Here is an 18,997-nt window from a genome sequence, read left to right on the forward strand (position 1 = left end):
AGAGGTAACGAATGAGGGTTTCAGCAGTAGATGAGCTGAGACGGGGTGAAGTCGGGTGAGGTTCTGAAGGTGGAAATAGGTGGTCTTAGTGATGACACGAATATGAGGTCAACTCGGGGTCAAATGTGACAGCAAGGCTGTGAACAGACTGGTTTAATCTCAGACTGTTGCCAGGGAGAGGGATGGAGTCGGTCGCTAGGAAATGGAGTTTGCAGCAGGGACCAAAAACACTGGCTTCAGTCTTCCTAATATTTAATTGGGAACAATTAATTTCCAACAATGCATATTTAAAGAGAACCAACTGTTTCATGATAGACATTAGTTTCTCCAAAATCTTTAACTTTTAACTAAATTCTTGCTCTTGATTGATTTTTCCTCATACCCCAAGGACTGTATTCTCACTCTCTGTTGTAAAGACCGAGATAGTGAGAGTACTCAACAAATCCATCATTTCCTAATCGCAACATTTACATCATGGAGCAGAGCTGATTATTTCAGAGCAGGTGTTGAACCTGTAGCTATCTGACTCAGAGGTAAGAAAGCTTCCCACTGAGCCATAGTGACAAATCCCTCTCTTCTTTCAAATGACACCACGCTTTCACGCCACTTACAGATAATGCATCACACCTCAATCCCAGATAAATCAACAACAGCTACCATGATTTCCTAAATATTGGCAATGTTGCTTTAAGACTGCTGTCAAATGGTCATCTCACATTTCCTTGCCACAAAGGTCAAAGGTAAACATGCCTTACCTCAAATACTTAACAAGTAAGGTGAGCCGTACAAGGGGAACGAGATGATTAAAGGATTTGATAAGAGCAGATAGAGAGAATCTATTTCCTCTGGTCTGGGGGGAGCCCAGAACAAGGGGACATAACCTTATGATTAGAGCCAGACCATTCAGGGGTGATGTCAGGAAGCACCTTGTCACACAGAGGGTAGTAGAAATCTAGAACTCTCTCCTCCAAAAAGCTGGCGAGGCTGGAGCTCAATTAGAAATTTCAAAATGGATATGGATAGAATTTTGTTAGGCAAGGGTGTTAAGGGTTATGGAACCAAGGAGGGTAAATAGAGTTAAGATACAGATCAGCCCTGATCTAACAATGCTGGAGCAGGATCAATGGGCTGAATGGCCTCCTCCTGTTCCTGTGCAGCAGTGGAAAAAAGATCTTAATCGCCATGACTCTGCGTAGTTTCTTCAGTAACATGCCTAAAAGAAAAGATATACACCTGCAGATACCTGCAGAAACCTGTAAAGAAAGGAACTGGGCTGGAGGGTGGTGGGGGAGGGGGGATGGTTACCGGGCATCCAATAATCAGTCTTCCTGTGGAAAAGATGATGTCTAATCAGTAGCTTCCTGTGCGAATAGAATTAATCATTAAATCCCATGTTAATTGGTTACCTGTAAGAGGAGTTGAGAGTTTGTCATCAGTCGCAATTTGGTAGGTAATGTTAGAGTTAACAGCAGGGGTCAAAACCGAGAGGTCAAATGGCCGAAGGTCACCGGCCGCCTGTATTTGGGATGAGTTTTGGGGACTGGAGAGCGAATCATTGTAGGCCGCAGGAGCTCCCCACAGAGTCAGGTTCTCTGAGGTAACATTGGGAATCACCGAGTTCTCCAGCTCTGTTTTAGGGGGAGCAGTCAACTCCTCCTCCACCTCCTCCTGCCCCGCTTCCTCCTCCTCCTCCTCCTCCTCTTCCTCCTCATCCTCCTCCTCCTTGCTGCCAGTATCCTGAGATTCTACTTGTGTTGTTTGAAAGACAGACGACTCCATGTTTGTAGCCATTGGTCCTTCATCTGGTCCAGACACAAAGAAACATTGCATTGTAAAAAGGAGGGAAAAAAAATCTCCATTATTAATCACTTATTAATTGAGGGCGACGGGTTCATGAGGCAGCCATTATCTTCTTCAGAAAAATAACAACAGGCCAATGGACAGTGCCTGTTCAAAACCAATTCTGGCAAACACACCAATGTAAAATAAAGTTGTGCATTATTAACCTGTATATTATTGCGCAGTCTACAATAATTCTGTCTTTTAAATCTTATTATGTTTTGTTCTCTGTTTTTCTGTTTTATACATGGAAGTGGCCAATCAGAGTTTTGATATTGATGATTCAGTGATTTAATACACTGTTTATTCCCGAGTGGATCCCCACACATCCCCCATGGTCCTAACTGACCTCAGCTGAGCTTCCGATCACATATCCACTCGATCAGTAAGACTGCCTACTTCCACCTCTGTAACATCACCCAACTCCGCCCCTGTCTCACCTCCTGTGCTATCGAAACCCTCATCCTTGCCTTTGTTACCTCTAGAATTGACTATTTGAATGCACTGCTCCACCAATGGTGGAGCGATTAAAATCAGGGATGCACAAGAGGCCAGAATTAGAGGAGGGCAGATATCTTGGAGAGTTATCGGGCTGGAGGAGGTTAGAGATAAGGAAGAAAGAGTCCATGGAGGGATTTGAAAATAAAGATGTGAATCTTAAAATCAAGACATTGCTTGACTGGGAGCCAATATCAGTCGCGAGCACAAGGGAATCTCTAAACTTGAGGTCATCCGAATCTCTGCTGCCCATGTCTTAACTCGTACCAAGTCCCAGTCCCCTATCACCCCTGTGCTCACTGACCTACATTGGCTCCCGGTCAAGCAATGCCTCAAATTTTAAATTCTCATCCTTGTGTTCAAATCCCTCCATCGCCTCACCATCCCTATCTCTGTCACCTTCTCCAACCCCACAACCCTCTGAGGTCTCTGTGCTCTACTAACTCTAGCATCTTGAGCATCCCTGATTGTAATTGCTCCACAGTTGGTGGCCACACCTTCAGTTGTCTGGGCTGCAAGTTCTGGAATACCCTCCCTACACCTCTCCAGCTCGCTTTCCTCCTTTAATCCACACCTTAAAACCTATCTCTTTGTGGCCAAGCTATTGGTCACCTGTCCTAATGCCTTCTTGTGTGTGCATGGTGTTAATTTATGTTTGATAACGCTCATGTGAAGAAGCTCAAGAGTATTTTACTATGTTCACGGTTATATATAAATGCAAGTTGATGCAAATGAACTACTCTTTCTTGCAAAAATAGGGGAGAAGAAGAAATATATCACAATCCTGCATAAGCGCCTTCTGAAGTTCCCTTTTCAAAATAAATGTCCTGCACATCCCAGAGAGGTGGCCAACCACGATCTTTATTACCTAGGAAAGAATAGAAAGAATAGGAAAGTTTGAGAGTCAGTACCTGCAGCTTTTGTAATGTTAATGAGCTGGGAAGGATTGTCCCCAGAGGTGCCGTAAAGGGAGACTTCATAGCTTTTACCAACGGTTAGACCCGTGATGTTGGCGTTCCGCTGATCACCACTCAGGACCATCTCCGGCAGGACAGTGTTCGTGGCGGGATCTCTGTAACTTAGAAGCAACCCATCAAACAAGCCTTCTGCAACTTCCCAGGAGAGCTCAACACGGCTGGAAGTAGCATTCAATGTGAGAGTGTTTGCCGATTCCTTGGAGCCTGTAACTGAAGATTTGGAAACTGCTGGTTCCCTGGCAACCACGAGAGGAGGTTGGTTGATTTTAGAAGTCATTCGCGAAAAGCCTTTGTTTTCTGGTCTTTCCTTTCCTGTTAAAAGGAAATGGGAGGTGGGGGAAGCGGGTGGGATTAAAGTCAATTTTCGTTTGGAAATGATTATTATTCTTTCGTACATTATGTGTGATTTCTGCACATGATCTTCAGGCCACCTGCTGACTCATGATGAGTGCATAGTTTGACCATGAAGTTATAAATAAGAGAAAATGGTTCTTATTCCCATCCCCTCCCATGCCCCCTTGCTCCTCCCACCCATGACTGTGAATTCACCATAGCTTTAGAACTCTCATTACAGAAAATTTACACAAAATGGTTTGCTGTTTTTATGGAAATTGTTTGAAATGCCATTGAAGCTTACAGCACAGAAGGAGGCCCTTCGGCCCATTGTGCCTGTACTGGCTCTTTGAAAGAACTATCCAGTTAGTTCTACTCCTCCCACTGCTCTTTCCCCAAAGTCCTGCCATTCCTTTTCCTTTTGAATTATTTATCCAATTCCCTTTTGAATGTTAATATTGAACCTGCTTCTGCCGCCCTTTCAGGCAGTGCATTCCAGATCCCAACAACTCACTGTGTAAAACAAGATTCCCCTCATTATTATAAATACATAGCGTGTTTGCCTTTGATTTAGTTTATTTTTAAACAGTTGGGAAGTAAACCATGCTAATGTTACATGACAAAGCTAGCGAAATACCTCCAGGAATCTCTAGCATGGTCGGTTCAGATGTCCCCGCGTGATGACGGGTCTCAGGTCCTTCTCCAGTTCTCCGGACATTGGAAGAAGCTCCTTGCATTCCATTCAAGGAGGGAGAGCCAACAAGTCCTTTGTTTCTGAGCTTAACTGTAGAGATGGTCCCGGGGGACCCGGTTACCTTTCTTCCAGGGCCCACTAGTCTCCCCTTTCCCACTGAGCTGGGTTCTTGTACCTTCCTAACAGGGCTTTGTCTGTCTTTGGACTCTTTAGTTTTCTGTCCCCTCTCCGAACTGGTTTTGACTCTGGCAGGCGAGGTGCCAAGAAGCACCTTAGGAGAGCCAACGGGCTTTTTGACAAAGGCCGGGTAGCGCCTAATGACGGATCGCGCTGTCATGCCCACATCGGCAGAGAGTTCGGTGGCTGCTATCTTTCTGGAGATGGCCCTCGATATGTCGTGGATAATTTGGCTTTCATTGGCAGCCACGGCTTGAGTTGAGTGAGTGCCAGCAAATTCCCGCTGGGTGAGACTTTCTATTAAAACAGAGCTGACGTTAACTATTTGTTGCCATGTACCTGTGACAAGAGTGAAGAATGACACTATTGCTCATTGACATTCCACGAACTTCTTGGACCTCCACCTTAAATATTAAGTTCTGCCTGAATCCTGCTTTATCGGCCTGCTGTGGCAAAAGATCTTCACTCTCGTTGACTACACTCAATTTCACTCGAAGAAACTCCACAACCAAATGGAGAATGGAAAAAGCTACCAAAGTGCAATGGGATCTTTGGAGTGAATGGAGTTTAACCCACTGAGCTTCGACCCACTGATCATAAGAAATAGCAGCAGGAGTAGGCCATTTGGCCCCTTAAGTCTGCTTTTCCATTCAATAAGATCATGGCTGATCTGACTGCTGCCTTAACTCCACTTTCCTGCCTGTCCCCCATAACTCCCTTGTAAATCAAAAGTCTGTCTCCATCAGCCTTGAATATATTCAATGACCCAGCCTCCACTGCTCTCTAGGGAAGAGAATTCCAAAGATTAACAACCCTCTGAGAGAAGCAATTCCTCTTCATCTCCGTCTTAAATGAGAAACCTTTTATTTTGAAACAGTGACTCCTGGTTCGAGATTCCCCCGCAAGGGGAAACATCCTCTCAGCATCTACCCTGTCAAGCCTGCTCAGAATCTTATATGTTTCAATAAGATTACCTCTCATTCTTCTAAACTCCAATGAATACAGGTCCAAACTGCTCAACCTTTCCTCATAAGACAACCCCTTCATCTGAGGAATCAGCCCAGTGCACCTTCTCTGAACTGCCTCCAATGCAAGTATATCCCTCCTTAAGTAAGGAGACCTAAACTGCACACAGTACTCACCAATGCCCTGTACAGTTGTAGCAAGACTTCTTATACTCCATCCCCCTTGCAATAAAGGCCAACATTGCATTTGCCTTCCTAATTACTGCACGTACCTGCATGCTAATCTTTTGTGATTCATGTAAGAGGACATCCAGATCCCTCTGTACCACCGCATTCTGCAGTCCCTCTCCATGAAACTAATAGTCTGCTTTTAGAACATAGAACATAGAACATAGAACATACAGCACAGAACAGGCCCTTCGGCCCACAATGTTGTGCCGATCCTTTGTCCTCTGTCAAGGACAATTTAATCTATACCCCATCATTCTCCTTTATCCATATACCTATCCAAAAGCCTTTTGAAAGTCCCTAAAGTTTCTGACTCAACAACTTCCCCGGGCAAGGCATTCCATGCCTCGACCACTCTCTGGGTAAAGAACCTTCCCCTGACATCCCCCTTATATCTCCCACCCTTCACCTTAAATTTATGACCCCTTGTAACGCTTTGCTCCACCCGGGGAAAAAGTTTCTGACTGTCTACCCTATCTATTCCCCTGATCATCTTATAAACCTCTATCATGTCACCCCTCATCCTTCTCCTTTCTAATGAGAAGAGGCCTAGAATGTTCAGCCTTTCCTCGTAAGACTTATTCTCCATTCCAGGCAACATCCTGGTAAATCTCCTCTGCACCCTCTCCAAGGCTTCCACATCCTTCCTAAAATGAGGCGACCAGAACTGCACACAGTACTCCAAATGAGGCCTTACCAAGGTCCTGTGCAGCTGCATCATCACCTCACGGCTCTTAAATTCAATCCCTCTGCTAATGAACGCTAACACCCCATATGCCTTCTTCACAGCCCTATCCACTTGAGTTGCAACTTTCAATGATCTATGCACATAGACCCCAAGGTCTCTCTGCTCCTCCACATGCCCAAGAACCCTACCGTTAACCCAGTATTTTGCATTCATGTTTGTCCTTCCAAAATGGACGACCTCACACTTTTCAGGGTTAAACTCCATCTGCCACTTTTCAGCCCAGCACTGCAACCTATCCAAGTCCCTTTGCAGACGACAATAGCCCTCCTCGGTATCCACAACTCCACCAACCTTTGTATCATCTGCAAATTTACTGACCCACCCTTCGACTTCCTCATCCAAGTCGTTAATAAAAATCACAAACAGGAGAGGACCCAGAACTGATCCCTGCGGCACGCCACTGGTAACTGGGCTCCAGGCTGAGTATTTACCATCTAAGACCACTCTCTGCCTTCTATCAGTTAGCCAATTCTTAATCCAACTGGCCACATTCCCCACTATCCCATGCCTCCTGACTTTCTCCATAAGTCTACCATGGGGGACCTTATCAAATGCCTTACTAAAATCCATGTACACCACATCCACTGGTTTACCCTCATCCACTTGCTTGGTCACCTGCTCAAAGAATTCAATCAGGCTTGTGAGGCAAGACCTACCCCTCACAAAACCGTGCTGACTGTCCCGAATCAAGCAGTGTCTTTCCAGATGCTCAGAAATCCTATCCCTCAGCACCTTTTCCATCAACTTGCCTACCACCAATTCTTCCCCCCAAAGTGAACAACTTCATATTTTCCCACATTATATTCCATCTGACAAATTTTTGCCCACTCGCTTATCTTTGCAGATACTTTGCCTTCTCCACACAACTTGCTTTCCTACCTATCTTTGTATTGTCAGCAAATTAAATTCCAATAAACTTGGTCCCTTCATCCAAGTCATTAATATAGATTGTAAATAGTTGAGGCCCCTGCACTGATCCCTGTGGCACTCCACTAGTTACAGTTTGCCAACCTGAAATTGACCCATTTACCCTGACACTCTGTTTCCTGTTAGTTAAACAATCCTCTATCCATATTAATATATCACCCCCAACACCATGAGCTCTTATCTTGTGCAGTAACCTTTTATGTGGCACCTTATCGAATGCCTTTGGAAATCCAAATACACTACATCCACTGGTTCCCTTTTATCCATCCTGCTTGTTACATCCTCAAAGAACGCTAATAAATTTGTCAAACATGATTTCCATTTCATAAAACCATGTTGACTCTGTCTGATTTTCCAAATGCCCAGTTATACTTTCTAACAATGTATTCCAGCATTTTCCCAATGATGTTAGGCTAACTGGACTATAGTTTCCTGGTTTATATCCCCTCCCCCGCCCCCCCTCCACCACTGCCACCCTTCTTGAATATAAGTGTTACATTTGCGCTTTTCCAAGCCTCTGGAATCTTTCCAGAATCTGGGGAATTTTGGAAGATTACAACCAATGCATCAATTACCTGTGCAGCCACTTCTTTTAAGACTCTAGGATGCAGGTCATCAGGACACTTGTCAGCCTTTAGACCCATTAGTTTTCCAAGTACTTTTTTCTTTAGTGATAGGGATTGTTGTAAGCTCCCTCCCTCCCTTTTTCCTCTTGATTTTCCACTATTTTTGGGATGCTTTTTGTACCTTCTAATGTGAAGATGGATACAACATACTTGCTCAAAGCCTCTGCCATTTCCTCGTTTCCCATTAATAATTCTCCAGTCTCATCCTCTAAGGGACCAATGTTTACTTTAGCTACTCTCTTCCTTTTTATATATTTGTAGAAGCTTTTGCTGTCTGATTTTATATTCCTTGCTAGTTTACTCTCATACTCTAATTTCTCCCTCTACATTATTTTTTAGCCATCCTTTGCTGGTTTCTAAAATGTTCCTAATCTTCAGGCCTACCACTAATCCTTGCAGCATTGTCCACTTTTTCTTTCAATTTGTTACCATCTTTAACTTCCTTCGTTAGCCATGGATGGTGCATCCTTCTCATCAACTCTTTCTTCCTCAATGGAATATATCTTTGTTGAGAGCTATGAAATATCTCCTTAAATGCCTGCCACTGCTTCTCTACCATTTTATCTTTTAATCTATTTTCCCAGTCCACTTTAGCCAACTCTGTCTTCATACCCTTGTAATTGGATTTATTTAAGTTTAAGACACAAGTTTCAGACCCAAATTTCTCACCCTCAAACTGATTGTGAAATTTATTATGAGCTTTAACCCACTGACCTTCAACCCACGGAGCTATGGTACACTGAGCTTTGACCCACTGAGCTTCGATCCACGGAGCTATGGTACACTGAGCTTTGACCCACTGACCTTCGACCCACGGAGCTATGGTACACTGAGCTTTGACCCACTGAGCTTTGACACATTGAACTTTGATCCAGCGAGCTAGATAGAGATACTGGCTCGTGTTAGGCACTTCCCAAACAGTGCCTGCCTTATCTCAGTGACCCTCTCCGAAGGCACTGTTGCACATCAATAAGCTTGTCCATTCCACTTTAGGTTGTGGAGTTTTCTCAAGTGGAACTGAACCTCATGGCATTCCTCTCTGTACCACTTTAACACAGGCATTAACCTGCTTATTTTAAAAGGGTAGCCCCTCCACTAAAAGCAGAATCTTGCTTGAGCTTTATACCTCCATCAGTTACAGGCTTTAGTGATTGCTTTTTTTTATTCGGAGCCTAGCCTGTGTGATGCCTGGGGGGAACAAAGACCCCAAACTGCCACCTGACACCCGGAAAATTTAGTAAAAGCTACAGTCCATTAAAAACAGTTAATTCTTCACAGGCAGGTAGGGGAAAGAGGGAAGGGACAGAGTCCAGCGAAACCCACTTCGATCAAATCTCATCCAAGCCCCCAGGATGTGAATTGCGGAAATAAAAAGGAGAAAGAGAAACGGAAGATGGAAGGATGGAATCTCTGGGGGAAAAGAAAAGAAATCCAAGTGATTAATAGACTGCATCATGAACAGAAGCTGTAATGGAGTGAAGGGAATGATCCACACTGGCTGAGTACTCCCAATGTTCGATTGCTCATCACTCCAAGCCCATGAGGAATTTACTGAAGGAAAAAGACAGGGAATAAATAAAACTGAACCAAGGTTTGGAATTGGGTAGAAAAACCTGGAGAGAGAAAAGAAGATTAAATGGTCAACATTGTCCTTGAGTTTTGTCAAGAAGTTAACTGCCTAACATTGAAATACTAACTGAGATGGGGCAGGGGAAAGAGGAGGCACTGCAAGTCACAAAACCAAGTACATGTGAAAAGATTGTTGGATGAAGGATGTCACAGACTGCAGGTTGTAAACTCCGCCCCCGTAAAGATTGTTTTTATACAATATGCCCTTTGGAGGAGTTTAATTCATTCAGTTATCCTCAGACTGATGACTGAACTCTCCATAAAACATTCTTTTTGATGTAATACACAGTCTGTAACACAAACACTGAAACACTCTCTCAACTCTATCTTCATTGTAAAACTCTCTCTAACACTATCTCCACTATAGCACTCTCTCAACACTATCTTCACTTTAACACTCACTCTAACACAATCTTCACTGTAACACTCTCTAACATAATATTCACTGTAGCACTCACTCTAACATAATCTTCACTACAACAGTCTAACACAATCTTCACTTTAACACTCTCTATAACACAATCTTCACTGTAACACACCCTAACACAATCTTCACTGTAACACTCTCTCTAACACAATCTTCACTATAACACTCTCTCTAACACAATCTTCACTGTAAAACTCTCTCTAACACTATCTCCACTATAGCACTCTCTCAACACTATCTTCACTTTAACACTCACTCTAACACAATCTTCACTGTAACACTCTCTAACATAATCTTCACTGTAACACTCTCTCTAACACAATCTTCACTATAACAGTCTAACACAATCTTCACTTTAACACTCTCTATAACACAATCTTCACTGTAACACACCCTAACACAATCTTCATTGTAACACTCTCTCTAACACAATCTTCACTATAACACTCTCTCTAACACAATCTTCACTGTAAAACTCTCTCAAACGCAATCTTCACTGTAACACTCTCTAACATAATATTCACTGTAGCACTCACTCTAACATAATCTTCACTACAACAGTCTAACACAATCTTCACTTTAACACTCTCTATAACACAATCTTCACTGTAACACACCCTAACACAATCTTCACTGTAACACTCTCTCTAACACAATCTTCACTATAACACTCTCTCTAACACAATCTTCACTGTAAAACTCTCTCTAACACTATCTCCACTATAGCACTCTCTCAACACTATCTTCACTTTAACACTCACTCTAACACAATCTTCACTGTAACACTCTCTAACATAATCTTCACTGTAACACTCTCTCTAACACAATCTTCACTATAACAGTCTAACACAATCTTCACTTTAACACTCTCTATAACACAATCTTCACTGTAACACACCCTAACACAATCTTCATTGTAACACTCTCTCTAACACAATCTTCACTATAACACTCTCTCTAACACAATCTTCACTGTAAAACTCTCTCAAACGCAATCTTCACTGTAACACTCTCTAACATAATCTTCACTGTAGCACTCACTCTAACATAATCTTCACTGTAACACACCCTAACACAATCTTCACTGTAACACTCTCTCTAACACAATCTTCACTGCAACACTCTAACACAATCTTCACTGCAACACTCTCTAAGACAATCTTCACTGTCACACTCTAACACAATCTTCACTGTAACACTCTCTAAGACAATCTTCACTGTAACACTCTCTAGCACAATCTTCACTGTAACACTCTAACACAATCTTCACTGTAACACTCTCTAAGACAATCTTTACTGGAATACTCTAACACAATCTTCACTGTAGCACTCTCTCTAACACAATCTTCACTGTAACACTCACTCTAACACAATCTTCACCGTAACACTCTACCTAACATAATCTTCACTATAACATTCTGTTGAACACAATCTTCACTGTAACACTCACTCTAACACAATCTTCACCGTAACACTCTATCTAACATAATCTTCACTGTAACATTCTGTTGAACACAATCTTCACTGTAACACTCTCTATCTAACACAGGGGATAGAAATGTATGGAATCCAAAGCATGTTATTTTACAGTTTCCCTCACACACCTCTCACTGTAACACTCTCCAACAGTCTGTGGCCTCAGATATAAGACCCTTTGCCTTTACCTCTCTTGCCAGCAGAGTCTGTATAAAGCGTCCACTCTGTTTTGGTTTCCCACTATAACAGGCTTTTTGTCAGACTCTCAGAGAGAGTGGGCCCACTTTAACCAGGGAACAAGGCTTGATTCTGCTTCTCACATCCAGCTCCAGGAACCACAGCCAACCGACTGAAGTCTAAACGCCCACTGGGAATAAAATCTCACAACTGACATGTATGAGCAAGAATGGGCCAACTGAAGTATCATGTTTAAGTCACGGTTCAGCACTAAAACTTTACTGGAAACATTAATGGTTAGCAGTTTTGAGACAATATCTGCAACTGGTTATGGAAAAGAGATTTGAGATCTGAGCTGAATTCACCGAGTGTTGCACTGAAGGATGTTCCTCATTGCCCTTCATTGCCCATATGGGGCCCAATGGCGTATAGAGGTGAAACTTCCCCGTCCCATCTCACTCCCTTTCTGGATGTATCTTCTCCCACTCTGGAGGTTCACAAACAGTGCTCCCTACACTTAGACGGAATAAACCTTTTTACAGGTGGATTGTATAATCCTCTGATATCATCTCTGCCTTGCCCCATCATACTGACATACCACATCCGACTTTCCTTGCCTTTCAATCTGCTAATGTCAACTTTTCTAGAGAGTAAAAGCCTGAACTCTTCCCGTGCAACTCCCCAATAACATCTGCATGCTGTCATTGTCCTTATAACCATCAACCCCTTCACTTCTCTCTCGTTGCTGGTTCCAGAACCCTATGAGTCACTCTTTCTGTCCAAACAATGTACCACATTGATCATCAGTCAAATGCAAATCAATGCAATCCCGGGAACTCAGAAGGAGTCAGAGGATTGGGAGTTGATATACCGAGTGTTTTGATGCCAGTTCGCCTGTTGACCTGCCTGGAGCTACTGTATCCTGTATGCACCAGAATTCACGTTACCCAAGTACCTCGATGTCCTGGGCTGTCTGTGGGACCAGCACACAATGAGTTACAACAGCTTTCTGCTGAGCATGGGATGCATTGCGTCAGCAGGCCGATGGCAAGGATGTCTTTTCAGATGAAGGCATGAATGAAATTTACTCAGCCATGTTTATAAAGGTCTGAAAGATGTTAATATGGTCACTTTTGTTTATTGTAATAAAATGATCAGAAGAGTTTGTGAGGGCAATATAATCATGGAGCTTAAAAGGGCCATATAACCATGGTAACAAAATAATCAGAAGTTTGTTAAGTGCATTTTGCTGACAGCATGTTGTTATTCTGATGTCACTTTTATGCATCTTTGATGTACTATGATTTAATGGCAGCATGCATGGCATGCAGAGACGAAAGGTTGAATTAGTATCAGAGTTGTGAGTGAACCACTGTATGCTGTACTCATATTGGAATCATGAAGTGCGATGTGCCCAAGCACACATACTGGGTTGTGAGATATAATGTCTTCTTAAAGATCTGATTCTGCATTGTTACAACTTTGTTTGTCTGTACTCTGCTGTTTAAAGTAACAAGACCGATGAGAACAACACATCCCATGGTGAATCTAGGAAAATCAGATGCAAGCCTGCTGACCTAAAGCAGAAGTGGCTCAGTGGGTAGTACTTTTTCCTCCCAGACAGAAGGTTGTGGGTTCAAGGTCTATTCCAGAGACCTGAGTACAACATCCAGGCTGACACTCTGAGAGAGTGCTGCACTGTCGGAGATTCTATGTTTCAGATGAGATCCTTTCAAAAGGATGGAAAACGATCCCAACTAAAACAGATTATCTTCTCGTTGCTATGTGTGGGATCATGCTGTGTACAAATTGGTTGCTGCATTTCCCCAAGTTACAACAGTGATTGCACTTCAAAAACTGTTTAAGAGGCTGTAAAACTTTGGGAAAAGGTTGGGAAAGGTGCTATGGAAATGTAAGTGTTTTCTTCTTTTCAATGACATCAATGAAAACACAAATTGAAGCAGGATGTATACCCGGCCTTAAACATCCCCTGAGGATAGGCCAAGTGTGATTTGATATAATGGCTCTCCAGTTGTGGAGCGGCGCTGAATGGGAGCACATACTCGGAGTTTGGAAATGTGTCCTGGATTCCTAAAGCATGCTCTGAACATGTGTGGCTCAGGGCAAGGTCTGCATACTGTAAAGTGGTCTCTGCAGTCTCCCTTGCCGTAGGGTTGAGTGTCAGAGACGTCTCTCTTGGCGGGGAAACTGGCTCTTTTATTTCCTGCGAGATGGATTTCTGCAGCTGTACAGCTAGTCATTTGGCAGCCAATGGAAGATCATTAAAGAAACAGAGTGCACTAGTGATGGAATCAGAGAGCAGCAAAAACTGGGAACCCCTCTGAGCAAGTTCCGCTTTCACTTCCCTGCACTCTCTCTGGGAATTCAGGCAGTATGAGCCACTCAGTAAAACACAGCCTGCACTATCCGAGAAGTCGTAACGTTGTGGTGTTCAAAGCCCTGAGTGAGAAGCATGAAAGACAGACTTGGATTTGTACAGAGTCTTAAAGATGTTTCAAGACCTATTTCAAACAGCTTCACTTATAGTGGGTTCTTTTAAAGTTCAGTAACTTCGAGCACTTTGAATGCATTTTAACATGTTTGTTGAGATTTGCACCAACACCAATGAGATGTACGCGTGATTGAAATGAAACGATTTTAAAATTCTCACCCTCCAGGGCCTCACTTCTGATTAAGATGATTAGTGGAATGAATCTATGGCTCAAAGACTGGTGTGGGAAAAGTGGGTTTTGGTTCATGGGGTACTGGCAGCAGTACTGGGGAAAGTGGGGGCTGTACCGTTGGGACAGTCTGCACCTGACCCGTGCTGGGACCAGTGTTCTAGCAAACTGTATAACTAGGGAAGTATAGAGGGCTTTAAACTAAAGGTAGGGTGGGGGGGGGGGGGAGTGGGGGATGGGAGGGGGAGAGGGATCAAGCTTGGTTTGATGTAGCAAATCTAAGGATAGAGTCAAGGCAGGAGAGCAGATAGTAATATGGGAAATGAAGGTCAGAGAATGGCAAGAAGGAACAGAGAGCAAAAAACTAAGACCACACCAACAGTCAAGACTTGTTATAAAGATAACTAAAAGACAAAACTAAAGGCTCTGTATCTGAATGCAATTAGTATTCAAAACAAAGTGGATGAACTAATAGTGCACATTGAAGTAAATAAATATGATCTGATAGACATTACAGAGACATGGCTGCAGAATGACAAGGATTTGAGTCCTTAATATTGAGGGGTATATAACATTCCAGAAGAATATGAAGCTAGGTAAAAATGGAGGGGTAGCACTATTAATCAAGGATGCCATTGGTGCAATTGTTAGAGATGACCTTGATTCAGGAGATCAGGATGTTGAATCAGTTTGGGTGGAGATGAGGAATAGTAGGGGAAATAAGTCACTATTAGGAGGGGTCTACAGGCCCCCTAACAGTAATCACAATGTTGGACGAAGTATACAAGAAGAAATATTGGGTGCTTGTGATAGAGGGATGGCAATAATCATGGGTGATTTTGATTAACATATAAACTGGAAAAATCAGTTTGGCAATAATAGCCTGGATGAGGAGTTCAAAGAATGCTTTCGAGATTGGTTCCAAAACATGCTGCTCTCAGAAACTATCAGAGTGCAGTTTATATTAGACTTGGTATTGTGTAATGTGACAGGATTAATTAATGACCTCAGAGTAAAGGCACCTCTAGGTAGCAGTGACCACAATATGATTGAATTTTACATCCGGTTTGAAAGAGAGAGGAGTGGGTCTAAGACTAGTATTTTAAACTTAAATAAGGCCTGAAAGCTGAACTAGCTAAAGTGAACTGGGTTACTAAGTTACAAGACAATCAATAGAGAAGCAGTGGCAGACATTTAAGGGGATATTGTAGATTACTCAGAATAAGTATATTCCGACTGTACAAATTCTAAGGGGAAGACCCAACATCCATGGTTAACTAAAGAAGATAAGGAAAGCATCAAACTTAAGGAAAAAATATATTGTGCAAAGATGAGTGGCAGGTTAGATGATTGGTCAGAATATAAAGAGTGACAGAGAATGATTAAAAGATTAATCAGGAGAAAGAAATTAGAGTATGAGAGGAAGCTAGCTCGAAATGTAAAAACGGATAGCAAGAGTCTCGACAGGTATTTAAAAAGGAAAAGAGTAAGTAAAGTGAGTGTTGATCCTCTAGAGAATGAGAATGGAGAGTTAATAGTAGATAATAAGAAATGGCAGATGAAATGAACAAATATTTTGCTTCTGTCTTCACTATAGAGGATACAAAGAAACGTTCCAGTAATAGCTGTAAATCAGGAGGTGAAAGGAAGAGAGGAACTTGGCGAAATTACAGTCACCAGGGAAGCGGAAGTGACCAAACAGATGGAGCTGCGGCTGACAATTCTTCTGGTCCTGATGGGTTTCATCCTAGGGTCTTAAAAGATGTGGCCAATGAGGTAGTAGATGTGTGGTGTTAATTTTTCAAAATTCTTTAGATTCTGGAAAGGTTCCATCAGACTGGAAAGTAGCAAATATAACCTTTGTGTTCAAGCAGGGGGGAGGAGGAAAACTGGTAACTATAGGCCAGTTAGCTTGAAGCCTGTTGTAGGAACGGTGTTAGAATCAATCATGAAAGAGGCTGTAGCTGGGCACTTAGAAAAACTCAAGGTAATCGGGAATAGTCAGCATAATTTTGTGAAAGGAAATCAGGTTTAAAATTCTCCTCATCTCTGTACCAAAAGGGTGGCTCCTAATTTTAAAACAGTTCCCCCTAGTTCTGGACTCACCCACAAGAGGAAACATGCTTTCCACATTCATCTTGTCAAGACCATTCAGGATCTTATATAATTCAATCAAATCTCCCCTCACTCTTCTAAACTCCAGTGAAAACAAGCTCAATTTATTGGAGTTCTTTGAAGGAGTAACATGTGCTGTGGATAAAAGGGAGCCTGTTAATGTACTGTAATTGGACTTCCAGAAGGCATTTGACAAGGTGCCACCTAAAAGGTTATTGTGCAAAGTAGAAGCTCATGGCATAGGAGGTAACATATTGGCATGGATAGAAGATTGGCTGACAGGCAGAAAACAGAGAGTATGCACAAATGGGTCCTTTTCTAATTGTAGGATGTGATGAATGGAGTCCAGCAGGGGTCTAGGCTGAGGCCTCAATCTTTTACAATTTATATCAATGACTTAGATGAGAGGAGCAATGCCTTGGTAACTAAATTTACAGAGGACACAAAGATAGGTAGGAAAGTTGTGAAGAGGACATGAGGAGGTTGCAGACTGATATAGATAGGTTGAGTGAGTGGGCAAAAATCTAGCAGATGGAGTATAATATGGGAAAATGTGACGTTGTTCACTTTGGCAGGAAGAATAAAAAAGCAGAGTATTACTTAAATGGAGAACGACTGTGGAATTCCGAGGTGCAGAGGGATCTAGGTGTTCTACTGCGTGAGTCACAAAATGTTAGTATGCAGGTACAGCAAGTAATAAAGAAGGCTAATAGAATGCATTCCTTTATTACGAGAGGAATTGAAAATAAAAGTAAGGATGTTATGCTTCAGTTATAAAGGGCATTGGTGAGACCACGTCTTGAATGCTGTGTGCAGTGTTGGCCTCCTTATTTAAAGAAGATGTAAATGCATTGGAGGCAGTTTAGAGGAGGTTTACTAGATTACTACCTGGAGTGAGCGGTTGTCTTTTGAGGAATGGTTGGACAGACTGAGCTTGTTTTCACTGGAGTTTAGAAGAGTGAGGGGAGATTTGATTGAAGTATATAAGATCCTGAATGGTCTTGACAAGATGAATGTGGAAAGGATGTTTCCTCTTGTGGGTGAGTCCAGAACTAGGGGGAACTGTTTTAAAATTAGGAGTCACCCTTTTGGTACAGAGATGAAGAGAATTTTTTTCTCTCAGAGGGTTGTGCGGCTTTGAATTCTCTGCCTCACTAGGTGGTGGAGGCGAAGTCATTTAATATTTTTAAGGGGGAGGTAGATAGATTCTTGTTAGACAAGGGAATGAAAGATTATAGGGAGTAGATGAGAGTGTGGAATTCAAGTCAGAAACAGATCAGCCATGATCTTATTGAATGGCGGAGCAAGCTGGAGGGGCTGAATGGCCTACTTGTGCTCCTAATTCATATGATCATATGGTCTTCCTTCTCTCTGTATTCACCTCCAGGCCTATAAACCACTGAGTTATCTGCGCTCCTCCAATTCTGCCCTCTTGCACATCCCTGATTTTAATCGGCCCACCATTGGCGGCCGTGCCTTCAGCTGTCTGGGCCCTAAGCTCTGGAATTCCCTCCCTAAACCTCTCCACTTCTACACCTCTCTCCTCCTTTAAGATGTTCCTTGGAACCAAACTCTTTGACTAAGCTTTTGATCAGCTGTCCTAATATGTCCTTCTGTGGCTCAGTGGCAAATCTAGTTTGATAACGCTCCTGTGAAGTGCATTGGGGATTTTTTACCATGTAAAAGGCATTATCTAATGCATGTTGCTGTTGGCTCTGAAGCGTATGTTGAGAGAGGAATGTTGATGAAGACGCAAGGAGATCTCCCTATACTTCTTAAAATAGTGTCAAACAATCTTTTCATGTGGACATGAGTCAGTGGAGCAAGTAAACATGGCTCTTAATGGCTCACTTGAAGGACAAAATCTCTGGCAGTACAGCACTTCATCAGTATTGCCTACATAATAGGCTTAAACCTCAATAGAGCATAAACCTACAGATTCCATCCTAAAATTGATAATACTTCCAACTGAACCAATCTGATACAGCTGACAACTGACAAATGGGATTCGATTTAGCTGACTTCCCCTTTACTGTCAGTAGGGCAAGGAACACTGGAGGGAAGGAAGATCCCATGACAAAGTCACATTTCCTTTTGATGACCAAGTGAAGAGCCAGCTACAACACAACACAGGAACAGAGAAAACAAAGAATACACAGCAAGAGCACAGCAACAGCAGAATGCATGATGGAATGCTGGAATGGAATGAATGACAGAACACGGGAATGGAATGAATGACAAACATGGGAATGACATCGATGGAACATGGGAATGGAATAGATGGAACATAACAATGGAATGAGGAAACAAGGGAATGCAATGAATGATGAGACACGCAAGTGAATGATGAAATACGGATGGAATGATGGAACATAGGAATGGAATGAATGCTGGAACATGGAAATGGAATGAGGAAACAAGAGAATGGAATGTATGAAGGAACATGGGAATGGAATGATGGAACAGGGGAATGAACTGAT

General features: G+C 42.6%; 1 protein-coding gene across 2 annotated transcripts in view; it reads right to left on the reverse strand.

Annotated features, from left to right (window-relative positions):
• LOC137346092 (tenascin-like) overlaps positions 1-18,997 on the reverse strand; it is a 326,039-nt gene that overhangs the window by 212,799 nt on the left and 94,243 nt on the right. The window contains exons 8-10 of one of the 2 annotated variants that reach the window (XM_068009390.1): positions 4,285-4,815; positions 3,251-3,626; positions 1,407-1,816 (exon numbers count right to left, since the gene is read on the reverse strand). The exons of the other annotated variant lie outside the window; for it this stretch is intronic. Coding sequence (XP_067865491.1) covers positions 1,407-1,816; positions 3,251-3,626; positions 4,285-4,815 — 1,317 coding nt within the window. The remainder of the gene's footprint in view (positions 1-1,406; positions 1,817-3,250; positions 3,627-4,284; positions 4,816-18,997) is intronic. 2 annotated transcript variants of the gene reach the window in all.

This window comes from Heterodontus francisci, chromosome 29 (genome assembly GCF_036365525.1).
Source record: "Heterodontus francisci isolate sHetFra1 chromosome 29, sHetFra1.hap1, whole genome shotgun sequence".
In the NCBI taxonomy this organism is placed as follows: domain Eukaryota; kingdom Metazoa; phylum Chordata; class Chondrichthyes; order Heterodontiformes; family Heterodontidae; genus Heterodontus; species Heterodontus francisci.